Here is a 14908-nt window from a genome sequence, read left to right as displayed (position 1 = left end):
ACATTATTATCAACATTATTAGTACATGTATGGTTAAAGTAGGGTTATGAGGTGTCATACTGGGGCAACCACAAACAATTACCTGCACAAGACCAGAGACAAAACAAGATTATTTTATACATATTTGATATACTAACAGTGTATAATTATATGTTTAATGGATTACTCGTGTCAAAGGAAAGTAATTAAGCAATTTGACATCAATAATCTGATGCAAACGTGATAATACCTGATAAACACGACCCTAACATAAATACATGTTATACATATGCACCAAAACGATACTGCACCTTTAAGTTTACTAAATTTATATTTGGAGCCTTGGTTCCGTATCTGAACAGAGACCGTGTGAGAAGATCAGCTGCTGACATAGGGAGTTCGTCTCATTCCTTGTATGGAAAGGCAGTAGAACATGATCATCATCAACAGAGGGGGGCTCAGGCAAAGTGATCTAGACAAGAGCTGTCTGAGAAGCGCTTTTCATTACGGAGAGGAGAAGATAGAACACCGTCCTCTCGTGCAGGAAAACAACACCCTAAATGACCACACCTCGTCAATCAATTAAAAAACTAAAATCTCTGGAAACAGAAAAAGGAAACAACTGAGGGCTGTTCGAAAGTAGCACTGATGGCGGCTGATCAGATTAGCTAGTGTAACCCAGACTGTTATCTGGCTAAGTGTGACTACACAGCTGTGGACTTACACTGTATCCCTTTATAATATATTATCCTGGATCAGAGCTCTATTCGTGGGTTGTAAATTCTGTAAAGCAATGGAATCCTACAGCATAGCCGTCTTTTTGATCGTACTTTTATCATCGCTAATGAATCTTTCTTCAGCAGAGTTTCCTACTCCAGCAACGTAAGTAGCAGGAGTTGGGTTTATTTCTAGTACCCGAGGTTCTCACTCAGCTGTGTTTGTCCTGACATGCCAGTTTCGTGCTATGTAAGTTACAGTCTTTAAACGCGTATATAAACCATATTATAATGCAATGCGTTCTGCTGGATAATAAGGCACTCTAGTAGTTATAAGACACCTGTTGTGTAAAATGTATATTTTTCTTACATGTGAAATTACTGTGCGTGTGTCTGCGTTTTCAAATTTAATGTTAACCATTGACATTGATAATGCACAGAGGAGTAAGATATTCATTGCGTGTAGTCAAACAAGATTAAGCATCTGAGCTCTGAAATGAGAACTTTCGCAAGCACAATATTTGACATTGGATATATATATATATATATATATATATATATATATATATATATATATATATATAATGAAAGGAAGTCCTATACGTTAAAGCGATACTCTGAAATGGGGATTTATATCACTGTTGACTCAGATTTGATTACCTCTATTGTTGTGCAACCTTAACTACAGTATAGTGATGGGTGGCATGCGTTTTATATGCCTACTAACTTTTATTTGCATAATTATATACAACATTATCATTATATCTGTGTTGAAACTGTTCTAATAATATCGAATCAAATATTCAGTAATAATACATTATTTGTAAACCAGTATACTTGTCTTTTTAGTACAGCATTTTACAGAACAACACATGATATTATCACAAAGTACTCATTTATGATAACACATCTCCACTATATGCAGTGTATAGTGGTTGATAAATAAATAAAGCAGCAAACCAAGCAATTATCCATAGTAAACAGCTTCAAATTCAACGTATAGTATGTGCTGATATCAATTGACTTTATTTAACTATATTATTATTATTATTATTATTATTATTATTATTATTATTATGGACTTATATGGACTTGTTAAAATACATTATTACTTTAACAGTTCTTATTGCATTTGTGTTTTTTCTCCTTATATTTTTATAGCCTAATAAATGACAGTATGTTTGATTTATGTTTTTAATGTATTTCCTGTTCTTGGAAATCAGCTTTGGGGGAACTGGAAAACATGGAATGAAATACATTTAAGCGTAGACATAATTTAAGTTTATGAATTATATTTGAGATATAGGCATACACAATCTTTATCTATTTTGAGGATATTGCACTACATACTATGACACAGAGATCTAAATGGATTTTTTTCATTGGATATGCACTATACTGTGTACTGTAGTCCACTTGCTTCCAATCTAAAACTCAATATTACCGGAATTAGGTTAGGTTTATGGGGCTGCCTATGCTTTATTGTTGTTATGTTTGAGTCATACATTATTTAATCCAGGGTTATATTATATAAATTGATGTGCAATTGTTTATTTTACCTATATTAGCAGAATGTATCTCAACTTATGAATGGCTATCAGAAGACTTACAATTGTTACAAGATATCACTTTTTTTTTTTACATACAATTACATTATTTTTTACGCATTATTTTTACATACAATTACCCATTTATCAGTTGGGTTTTTACTGGAGCAATCTAGGTAAAGTACCTTGCTCAAGGGTACAGCAGCAGCGTCCCCCACCGGGGATTGAACCCACAACCCTCCGGTCAGGAGTCCAGAGCCCTAACCGCTACTCCACACTGCTGCCCATACTACTCCACACTGCTGCAAGACATACCTGCTGCAAGGCATAGCTTTATCATACACAGTCTTAATTTGATATGAAAGTTGGCAGCAAACCAGAAGATTTGTATACCGATTCCAAGTAGGAGTTGCTGTGTTGCATGATATAGGATAAAATTAGGCCAGAAGGAACCAGTCAAAACTGTCACAAGAGCTCAATCATGTAGTGAGTACTCTATTATCATTAAAGACATATTAGCCATTATTCATTTATTCACTTCTGGACTGCTTAAAATAGTTTCTTGTTGCCTTCATAATAGAGAATATATATTTGATTAAGGAAGTAACAAACACACATGTATAATACAAATGGTTTGTTTCAGCTGTACTTAACACATGTTTGTTCCAGATCGTTTTTTTGCCCTTTTGTGAGAAACAGCTCAACTCGACTTGACAACTTCCAAAGACTATAATATGAAACACTGAAAAGATATTTTACAGTATGATGTGTACATTTTCTTGGAATCCATACAGTTACAGTACATTAGGCCTAGAAAAGGGAAGCAGTATCTTCTAACTTATCCCAGATCCAATAAGCTTGTGCATGGTTGTGTTTGAAAACTCCCAAGACAGTATTATGAGGGCTTCCCTTCTGCTGCCCAAAAAGGCTAACCTATATTATTTAGCATCATCTGCACAATAGAGAAAGTATATACAGTGTGATCTTATTTACTTGAGTTGTATTGTTTTTAAACCCTTAATTTTCCTGCATCCCGTTCCTTGTGTGGCGTAAATGGGAATTAAATACTATTTTTCAGCAGTAATATGGTTCTAACTAGACGTGGACCTCTGGGTCATGCAATATTTAGTATCATATAGAATAATTGAACATAAGATGCATCAGAAAAATAATGAGGCATTGGGTTATAATGAACTACATTAATGCTTGCAGTTTTTACAGTTGCTGATGATGTTCAAGAGTCTTCAGAATATACGTGTATATAGGAGCAACATTTTGAGTAGTTGTCTATATTAATATCTTTATTGTCTTGCAACAAATTAGGAATGGAAATCGGTGAAATTAATTCTGTACAGGTCAGTTGGTTTGACATCCAGTCACTGAGCTGGTCTAAGGATGACTGTATTGTTTTGAATACCAGTTTCTTTCATAAACTGTCTGTCTTTATGCTCCTTGCTGCATAGCATTTCATCGTAATGACATATTCCAGAGTCTGCTGTTCCTACTTCTAAATTCAATCTCAAGATTATTCATCAGCATCTAAAAAAGGCTGCCAGAATATGCCAAGTAACATGTTGTGAACCATATCAGTCTTCCTGTATAATGTGCACTCCATTTCATGTTGTACTAATGATCAAAGAAAAGCATTGGCTTCAAGGACTACAGTGGCCACATCAGACATCTCAAGAGATGATAAGATAAGGCTTTCCAGAAAAATAAAGAAATAAATGTTAATGACTTGAAAAAGTTAATGAATGAACAGCATAAGCAAGGAGTCATGACCCTTTCCCATTCTCTCGGCCTGATCTAGTTAGTTATGCTTTGTTATGTGGGTATAACTGTCAGCAAAACAAAGATTTTCAGCAGATGTTTGTAATACAGGAAAAAGCCCAAGCCCCGTTTTGTAACTCCCTGCTGTGGGCAGGGGTCAAAGTTCACAATAGCTTGTAGCTTATTCAAGATTTTCTTTGTGAGACTGAATGGCTTCTGTCGTTTTTTAACCCTGGTATACCCTGACAGATAACCTTAAAGCATCCTCACAGGTAAAAAAAAAAAAAAAAAAAACAAGGTAGAAATATTACCTCTTATGATTTCTTTTATTTATTTTAATGAAATCTTTATTATTTCTTTCAATATACATCTACATGTTTTATCTTTGTTACCAATAAGTAGGCAAAGACCTACATCTTCTAAAAATACATCTAGGGTGATAGAGGATAGCTCCCTATCCCCTCACCCCCTCTCTCTCTGGTTTATATTTAGAACTCCTGCACACCTGTTCAGAGCTGTATATTAGGACACAGGGTGCTTTTTTCTCTCTCGCGCGTGCTGCTTCCTATGACAGGTGTGAGGAGGTGGCTAAATATAGCAGGGGTGTGCTAAACTGGCTTGAGAAGGAATTACAGGCACTAAATCTTTCTAAAACCATTGTGTGAAATTCAGCTTGCTGTGGACTGACATGGGGTAAAACTTTTTTTGCTTTACATGCTTTTTACACATTTTTAATAAAGGTATATACATTGCTGTTTAATTATCTCTATTCATTAAAGGTGTAGTAATACTTTTTCGCAACACATTTTTAAATGCCTAGTGTAAGGAAATGTTGGGAAGGTAGTCTGAAAGCTTTTGTTTATTCAGGGAGAGATTATGTAAATTGGCTGAAAATAACCACCATACATAAATTAGGAATATTGCTGACCCCTGACTTAATTGCTGTTCATCAAACTGAACCCCTAGTCCTATACAAAACAAAATAGAAAATGTTCCCTTTTAAATATATAGTTTGATAGAGAGCAAAGGGTTTTTAAGGACATGGAAAAAAATGTTTATTTTATTTTATTTCAAGCTTACAAGATGAATTATTTCTGGATCTTGACATATAAAACTGCAATATCAAATCACACTATAATTAATCTTTTGATCTCGACATTTTTGTTTTTCATGATCTCATTGGACCACATTACAGTAGGTCTGTGGTCAGCTTCTGAGGATGTAGCATATTATAGGGAAGCATCACAGACACTGTAAAAAAAGAACCCTTTAATGAGGAGTAATTGAATACAGCATGCTTTTCAGCTCTTAATCTTAATGATTTAGTGCATTAGAGCCTGCACTAAGTGGTGGCATGTTACTTTTGCTTTTGGTTTGTATACAAAGGCTTTATGAGCCTATTTACAAATCAATTTTGCTTTCAGTGCCATAGTTCAAATACAGCAAGATACTAATATATCAATTACAAAGTAATTTAATAAGATTTCAAATCTATGCAATGCAGATTTTTGTCATAATTTTTAATTAACACATGCACAAAGAGATAACCCAAGAAAAAGGCATAGAGACTGAGAGTTTCCTTTATCCCAAAGCAGTACCAGCGATCATGTTTTACAATTAAAATACATGTGTGCTATAACACGTGTTGTTATATTTGTACCTGTAGCTAATGGAAATGTAAAATGGCTAAGATTTTGTAGCTAAAATTACTTGATTGCTAAAATTACTAATTTGATTGGCACCATCTTGGTTTATGTGAAATTGTATTTTACAGTAGATATCCCCTGTCATAAAAGGATGATAAAACATCATAGGCCTAATTACAGAAAGAGCCACAAAACAAGATTAAACTTGGTTACCATTGTGACTGTGTGGCAAAGTGGTTTGCAGTGATTACGAAACAGAAGACAACAAAGTTCACAATCCAAACACATTTATTTTTATAATGCCGGCCTGGCGACTGCAAAGAATAATCCCACTGTTCCAAACGATGGGTTTACAGTCCCGAAATAATAATAACAGTGTAACACACAGAAAGACACACACACACTCACAAGTAAGACACACACACACTCACAAGTCCAGAGTGAGTGCTAACGTGCAAGTGGTGAAATACACCACAATAGGAGGCTGTGTGGTCCAGTGGTCCAGTGGTTAAAGAAAAGGGCTTGTAACCAGGAGGTCCCCGGTTCAAATCCCACCTCAACCACTGACTCATTGTGTGACCCTGAGCAAGTCACTTAACCTCCTTGTGCTCCGTCTCTCTGGTGAGACCTAATTGTAAGTGACTCTGCAGCTGATGCATAGTTCACACACCCTAGTCTCTGTAAGTCGCCTTGGCTAAAGGTGTCTGCTAAATAAACAAATAATGATAATAATAAGTTTATTTGTGAAGTGTTGTCTGGGTTGGTGCTGGCCTTAAGCAACAGCTCCCGGTACATGTTAGCCGTCTAATAAACAAACAAGTATATAATTAGACACGACAAAACAAACAAACACTCATGGTACAATTATAGTTCTCCTTTCAGCAGTCTCTCTTAACCATAACGAAAGGAACAGTTCACCTAGCCACGTCCCCTTTTGTACCGTCAGTCACGCCCCCTTGGTTAGCGAGTGCAACCGTTTCTCCTCCAATCCGTGGTTGCCACAACGCTTCCCTTCTGGGGCAATGACTTGGTGTACCGTAGCTCCGCCCCTTTCTAGATGGCTGACTTTTACCTTTCTCTTGGAATGAATTGTCAGACCATCCAGTCCAGAGCACTCTGTTCCCTTTACACAGCGCCCTGGTCGGGAGGGAGATTTATAACCAAGATTCATTCTTTCTCTGTCACAGACTGGTTTTACCACTCATTTATATTTTCATTCATAAATCCTGTTTTCTGAATCTGCACTGTGCATGGTTTTTCATTGTTAACCATAATTAGAAGGCACAATTTGTTCAAATAATCAAATGTTTATTTCTTAAGATATATAGTAACTATTTGGAAAAATACAGCTTTTACAGAATTGTATCTTACAGGAGATGTATGATTCGGTGTGTTTCTCCTGTTGGTTATGCAGATGTGCACAAATATTTGTTATCTTTGCTTATCTAAAAAAATCTCAGTTTATCTAAAAAAAAAAAAAAAAGTCGAATGCCTCTACAATTACTAGGCTGAACATGATGTTATAATTATTAGTACTATAGTACAGTTACTAAAGTACAGCTGCATTTTGTTTGTTATAAAGAACCACCAATTCAATTCTATTAAATAAACTTGGGAGCTGTCTAACTGTAGCCTTTTAACAAGACTAACTGTATAAAGAGAAGCCTTTGAGCAGGGATTCTTTGTGTGTATTTATTTCTATATTTGGGTCAAGTTGTAATCCCGAAAAAGCTGTGTGTAGTCCATTGCTTTTACTTATAGCATTACTACAGTGTGGCTTATGCAAAATTTGTGCAAAAGAAAATAATGTTCTGATTGGCTGTTAAACATTGAGAATAACATAATTTACCTTTGCAGTGCCTTTTCATTTTACTTGTTGTGTGTTTCATGAGATGCTACATTATGTCATGAGATGCTACATTATCCAAGATTTTAACATAGCCAAATATGTTTCCTGGTAACTGTGTTTTTGTGTTAATCAATTGTTAAGTAATTTTACCCGTTTTTTTTTTTCTTTACCCAATTTGAAATGTCAAATGTTCAGGACATGTAGAAAATCTCTGCCTGGAATCGTAGGTTGCCTGACCAGTATGGGTAGAAACACAATCAGGTGAATTAAACCCAGCCATTTTCCCCCACACTAAAAAGCTCCATGTGGCCCCAGCCAAGATCGCCAGCTGCAGATCGTGTGACTCACTGCATTCACACGGTTGCTACTGGGAGCCCCAAGCTAGGCTACTTTAAATAGAATAATGTTTTTGAACTCAGAGATATAACATACCATTTTTTTTTTTTAAGCGATGCATTGAATTAGATTTTTTCACTGTATTAGGAGGGTCTTACTGTAGTGTAATGGATGCTGGGAATGTATTGCAATTAGAAACTGTTAAACATGGCTTTTATTGCTGTTTTCAACATCTTACAGATCACATATTTATTTTTATCGTTTAACAATTCACTTTTTTAAAGCCACACTTCTTTCCAAATGTCCTGCAGTAATCTATAATGTGGTAATAAGGGTACCCTGTTAAGTCAATGAAAGTTCTGAGGTTTCTAATGTGAATTAATGCCCACTAATGGAGCTATCTGATTTGGTCAAGAAAGTTTATAATTTAGAAAAATTACATCATTTTTTTATGTTCTTCTTTTGTACAGTAGCAAAGAAAGTTCTCAAGGTTGGCCCTCAGGGTGAAGTTATGTGTCTTACTGACATGTCAGTGTATCTCAGTCGAAGTGCCTTGGAGCAGTGTCACCTGCTCACCTAGGGTTTAAAAAGGCAAGTGTGCAAAGGCTCTGTCTAGGGTGCATGTTTCTACAACAGGTCAAGAATGCAGAGCAGGTAGATAATACAGGAGGTTTTAGTTTTTATGTATAGATTATGCCCAAACTATGTGACATATTCTTTTAATGCATGTGTTTTATTTTCTGGAGAGGGCAGCATAATGCTTTTATTTTGCTGAGTGTTACTATTTCTGTATGTTTCTGAATGGAAACATTTCACATGCTATAATAGGTTATGGGCTTCTCTAAAATGCACATGCATTTCCCCTTGATTGATATTCTTCACCGGCTATCCTTAAATCAAGAGGCAGACTCCAACGTTGTTACGCGCTGTTCTGTTATAAAAGTAAGGTTTAGAAAAGAGAAAGGGATAGAAAAAAGCATATCTTCAACTTTTACAGAATCAAAGAAATCAAGCTTCAAAGCATATTCTGGTACATGGACGTCGTTGGAAATGAATGCGGCAGACATTTAAGAGACTTATGAGCCTGTAAGTTTGATACAAAATGTACATGCAGTGTACTGTTAAGTCCTACTGTTAAGTGTAGCTGTGTTTCTTGTTCTTCACTAACTGGTTCCTAAGTCATTTCATAGTGAGTGATCTTTCAGTGTCCTATAAAAGGATTAAACTTCCTTAAGAAACACAACCAGACAAGACCAGATGAATGGACTAGCAACATAAGGAAGCTACAAAAGGGCTTAACTTGAATTAAGTCATTGACAAATTTGTATTTGTCATGTGGAGATTTATCTATTAAAACGAGCAGTAGAACAATAGACATGAATTTGACTTACCTTCCCTTAAAAACTGGCAGGAAAGATTTTTTGTGACAACCTTTGTTAGAAATCTCTTCTGAAATGCACCATTAGTTAAAGTGCATGGAGCCAGTCAGCAAAACTCATGAAAACAATGATTCGTTTGATAAATAATAGGAAAGGGACTTTGTGATTTGCCACATTATCTATTAGAATCCCATTACAATTTGTGTATATTTCATAAGGTTGGTGGGTTTTTTTTGTGTGTGTGTGTGTGTGTTATCAGGAGTAGTAGACAGTTGACAGTCCTATCCATTTTGCAGGTAGCAGCCAAAGTGTACATTTTGACTAGAATGTTAAAACTGCGTGTGTACCTTTTGGGAATATATAATTTTAACAGGGTATGACTTATGAAAGTGAAGGCAATGAAGAATGTGGTAAACGTACACTAAATTGAATATATTTATACAACATTAAGTGGAGCCTAGGTGTTTATATATGCCCATTGCGGCAGTGATTTTGGCATTGTAGGACTTACCAATCTGGCTAAAATAATGACTCCAAAACTCATTTCAGAATGGAATGGCCCTGGGTAGGTTCAAACCTGGACCACCTTGACATATCTTTTTTTGAAAATGTTATAAGTTCTGTGTTTGTAATGTTGTGTGCATGTTCTCAGTGCAAGTGCTGCAAGCAGTGGATGCTTAATTATGTAGAGTGAAAGCACATTAGGGTCAGGCTTTATAGAGAACCCCTCCCCCACAGGCCTAATTACCACTGCACACTGTTGAGCTTGTTAGGAAAATAAAACAAAGACCTTGCATAATGCTGAAGAAATTCATATTGCCTTTGTCTTTATTGCCAACTAAATAGGCTCTGCCAATATTAGGTCCAAAGTTTGGTTTGTCTCAAGAGCGCACTAGACATGTTTTTAAATATATACTTAAGATGCTGGCCACTTTTCTTTGTCTATCAGGAGTAAATGTTTTTTCTACTTCTACTTTCTTACCAACACAGTAAAAAATTCTGAAATCTTGAACAGATGATGTACTAAACATAATTTGTAGGACAACATTTTACGACAACACTTTCTTAGCATTTTTACAAAGTAGCTTCAAATGATTTTTTTTTTATGGTGTTTGAAAATCTGAATGTTTTTTTTTTTTTTTTTTTTGTGTTTAAGATACTTTGGCCTGAGTTTAGAAGCTGTTCTTCCATTCTAGTTGCCAGCTATAGACATAAATAGACATATCTGGATAGATTATGTTATTAAGAGTTTTCTCTATCTAGTGAAAAATGGGTTTGTCTAGAAGTTACTTATGGCAAGTTGAACTGAATAGCAGTTCTAAACTCAAGTCAAAGCACCTTATATAACATTGCTATCTTTTAGCAGAATTAGTTAAGATAACACAGATACTTTACTCCTTTTCTCTTTTTACTTTTATTTAAGCTATTTCTCATGGAAAACACCTGAATTACATGCAGAATAAGTGTGCATTGATATTACAGTATATGCAGGCATTTTGAAAAGCATGCTGCCCTTTGCGAAATTGTCCTTGTAGTCTCAGTATAAGATTTGTAATCAAGTTAAAAATAAACCCACAGGAATCCCTTAGTTTTGAGGCAAACAGTAATTTTATGAGCTCCTTATTACAGAGCTTAAATGAGCACTTACTGAAATAGGGGCTAAATCTTTGGTAGTGCTGCCTTACTCCATTTTTTCTAACAGGGCACAACAATATAAATTTCACTTTAATAATGATTCAGCACATACTAAATAACTTTAGAAAGTTGTTTGCTGTGCCATTTGCAACTGTTCTAGAAAAAGCAGACAGAAACCAAAAGATCATTGATATTTTATTATAAATTGAAAATATTTTCATTAATTTATAAATGCTCTAAATTACCTTGTGTTTCCTTGGCTTCATCTACTATTAATTCTTTTTCTGTGTTTAAATGCACTTGAAATTGCTTGCACACCTTCCAGTATTCTGAATTTCAACACAGTTCACGATGACTCTAAAGTACTGGCAATTCAAGGCATGATGTATAATCTGTATTGTACTCCAAATCCTTGTGAACAATTTTTATTAGGAAGGATATTTTGGACTTGTTTCAAACAACCCAACCTTTATCTAAAGGAAATGAGCATTTTTCTATTGCAAATAAAGCTCTTGATGCAGAAATGCGTAATTGTGTTGTTTTGAGAGACCACGAAATTCTATTCTATTTATTGACATGAGACTTTTGGTACCGTATCAGGGACTAACCATAGGATTCTATCCTTATAGAAGCTTTTAAAAACCAAATAACAACAAAACTATGAGAACTATAATAAGCATTCCTGTGAGGGGAGCTTATATGTATCTGTAAATCTGCAGATGGAATATAAATTGCAAATGTTAGGTCAAAACTTTGGGTTGTCAGAAGAACTCATAAGACATTATTTTTAATATAACTCAGCTTAGGTCACAAGTCACTATTTTACATATCCATTTTTTCATGTTTACTAACTATAAGTCTGATTGCAGCCAGACCACTGGACAGAAATCCTCAGAGGTGGAAGTGACTGGGTTCCTGGAAGAAACAGATATTTTAAATGCTTTAGTTTCTCTCTTTGAAATATTTGCATCCATTTGTTGGTGATAATGATGTATGATATAATGCAACAAAAACGTTTTTACAAGTTTTAATGGTTATTCGTCCAGGCACCAAGGACCAAAATAATTTCTTATGGTATACTGTACACAGTGTGGTAGACATTATGGATTTTTAAACATTTTCTTATACTTGAATGTATCATATGTTATTTTTCATTGTTGCCTATTGCCCATTTAAGCTGTGCATTTCATCATGATTTTTATACTAATACTATGACAGAAAATTGGTGTAAAGAAGCACTCAGGAAACTACACCTAATGTATTTGCTTTTGCCTTGAGTAAATATTGTATAACAATAAAATGGCATGGAAAAATATTTTCCATTGACCACAGGTGTAAAGGCTTACAACGATAGAACAGGTGCAAGAAGAAATCATGTTTTTTGTTTGTTTTTTTGTTATACAGGTCAAAAACAAAGTTTCAAACGTAAAAAAAAAATGCAAGTATTGAAAGTCACTCTGGTTTTGGCAGACTTTACCAAAGAGAGATTTTTTTAAATCCACTTGTAAACCCCTTTACCGAACTCAAACCTTGTTTTCTATCAGTCTGATAATTTAGGGTTCTGCTGGTGAGCAGTATAAACAATAAAATGTACTTCAATGTGACCAGAACTCCCTGAATCTTCAGTCTAATGGGAATGGGCCTTTGGGTAACATTCTGTGTTAGCTACTGAACAGGGAGCCTAATTGTTTCGAGGTGCAGGCTCACTGCTTATCCATTCTCTTGCTTTTGTCATCCTCTGCATTGTGGTTGAAACTGACTTCACTGTTAATGATATCCCAGTGAAATTGGAAAATAGCCATAACCTTTCTCAGGTACAAGATCGAGTCACTTCTTCTTAGTGCTTACTCATTCAGAACAACTAATAAACCAGAATATTGGAGGGGTTTGGGGAGGCAGGGAGAGGATTGTGGTCTTCTCAAGTAATGGCCAATGTATTCTCAGATGTTTTGGTATGAAAATAATTCACAAAAGGAGATATGTCAGTGTAGCTTTCTTATTTACTCCCAGTGGTACTTTTAGAATAACAGCAGCTTTCACTAGATTCCAATTAAAGCAGTACAATGAATTAATCCTAGGCAGATTACAGACCAGAATAATAAAAACAGTATATAGAATAATAATCAGTTGTTTTTAACTGTAAAATATAATGTGGGCATAAAGATTGAAGAAATCTACTACTGTATGTACCCAATTTGCACATACAGGTGGAGGCTGGGCTCAAACCCGGTACCTCTCACTCTAAATCCCATATATAAGCATTCACTTACCATAAAGGGGAGGTGATTTCTACAACAAAATAAATCATTGATAAACATTAAGGCAGCATGTCTTTATACATGTGATATCTATCAGTAAGTAGTTGTTTATCTTAGTAATACAAAATAGAACAGTTTGTAATGACATAATACCAATGTTACGATTATATAGCAAACATTATACTTTAAAAAACGTCATTGTTACATTTGTACTGCTGTACTGCTGTACTGCCATGCATTATTGAGCACTTCAATATTATTGATGGCCTATATAGAATACAGTAAAGTGTAATGCATTTAATAAAATCCATACACCCACCATTCTGATAATAGTTTTATAATATGTGTTTTGTAAACAGAAAAGCAGAAGGCTCGTGTTTTTGTTTTTCAGATAGATGCAACAATATTCTGCTTTTGTTTCTAAAGGGGAGCCTTTTTTGCCTTAAGGAGGAAAGGATACCCAGAGCTTACTGTCTTGCTTTTATGTAGCATGTTTTTAGTTGAGAGAATTTTTTAATAGGCAAAGCTATATTAACAAACAAACAAAATCAATAGAAATCACGTAAACATCAAGGGCGAAATAAGAAAGGCTTTCTTGTGAAGAGAAACGTCATGACCGAAGTGAAGGCCATCAGCATCAGTATGCCACTTGGAGGACAGCATGTCAGGTTTAATGTATGTTTGTGATCTTCAAAGTTCTTTGCTACTGATCTGATTGGACATCTTCTTTTTTATTTACAGGGTAAAGACATGGGTGGATAAGATGCAGGAGGACCTTGTCACATTGGCCCGTACAGCAAGTGGAGTTGACCAGCTAGGCGCGGTGAGTGCAAACATTTGAAAGCGTTCATCACTGGGCTTCACATGAAAACACTAATTGAACCTGTCAGGAGAACACAGTCTCAGAGACTGGAGAAGTTTTTAAAACTAAGTGTGCTTTGTTTTTATTGATCCTATAAAAGGTATGAATCCAACATAGTAACCATGGGATCTTTAATGGTACTTTACAATAGGCATATCAGTGTTTTTTTTATTTTATTTTATTATTCCACCTTAATTTTGTAATATTATGGATAGAGGCCTACATGCCCTGTATATTAGGTTACATTGGGATGAAAAGCATCAATAACAAGGTCTGCTGTTGAACTGAGCTCGTGCAAATGTTTCTCTTAGAAAGATAATGTGTGCTGAAACTTAACTTCGTGTTACCATTGACTTACCATCTATGTGTGTGGCCTTTTGTGAAGGTTTATTTTTAGAGTTGTTTTCTTTTTTTGCAAGAGATTGGATTTAATTTATTATAAACTGAAAAGGAATCCAATGCTAAAACGCTTTACCCTACACCATTATAAAGACCTGAAATGTATCTCAATATCTACTTTACAGAACCACAATGCCTCCAAAAAGATCTACGTCACAATCTTTGTAAACATACAGTGTAACTACAAGTAGCCAGTTACCGTATCATCCTTTCAGTCTAAACCATTTTAAGTTGAAGAAAACTGGACTATAACTCTTCACTTTTAAAATGTAAAAATATCGATGCAAAAGCTAATTTTCCTAGCATTTAATAAGCATATTGTAGTTACAAAACAACTTGACAGTGACCAGCCCTACAGCATGTCCACCATGAGGTATAGTTCAAAAGTGGCAGTAAGTTTACTGAAAAACATAAAAGACTGGATTGCCAGTATTTGACACTATTACATTTTGCTGAATCCTAGCTGTGCCCTGGGTGGCTCCTCCTCCTTGGGCACGCAGGCCGGTAACTCCTCCCTCTCTGGCTCTGAGGC

The 14908-nt window shown here is 35.3% G+C and overlaps 1 protein-coding gene across 18 annotated transcripts in view; it reads left to right on the top strand.

Moving 5' to 3' along the window:
- The first annotated feature begins 382 nt into the window (after positions 1-382).
- The window catches only part of LOC117415040 (voltage-dependent calcium channel subunit alpha-2/delta-1-like), a 159413-nt gene continuing 144887 nt past the window's right edge, over positions 383-14908 (top strand). For 7 of the 18 annotated variants that reach the window (XM_059027357.1, XM_059027355.1, XM_059027356.1 and 4 more), the window contains exons 1-2: positions 391-861; positions 13857-13938. In XM_059027357.1, the coding sequence (XP_058883340.1) occupies positions 773-861; positions 13857-13938 (171 nt within the window). In that variant the 5' untranslated portion in view covers positions 391-772. Of the gene's footprint in view, positions 862-13856; positions 13939-14908 lie in introns of all 18 variants that reach the window. The other 11 variants (XM_059027349.1, XM_059027347.1, XM_034024959.3 and 8 more) reach the window with 4 other exon arrangements.

The sequence above is a fragment of the Acipenser ruthenus genome, chromosome 7 (assembly GCF_902713425.1).
Source record: "Acipenser ruthenus chromosome 7, fAciRut3.2 maternal haplotype, whole genome shotgun sequence".
In the NCBI taxonomy this organism is placed as follows: domain Eukaryota; kingdom Metazoa; phylum Chordata; class Actinopteri; order Acipenseriformes; family Acipenseridae; genus Acipenser; species Acipenser ruthenus.
This window is presented reverse-complemented; position numbering and strand designations above follow the sequence as displayed.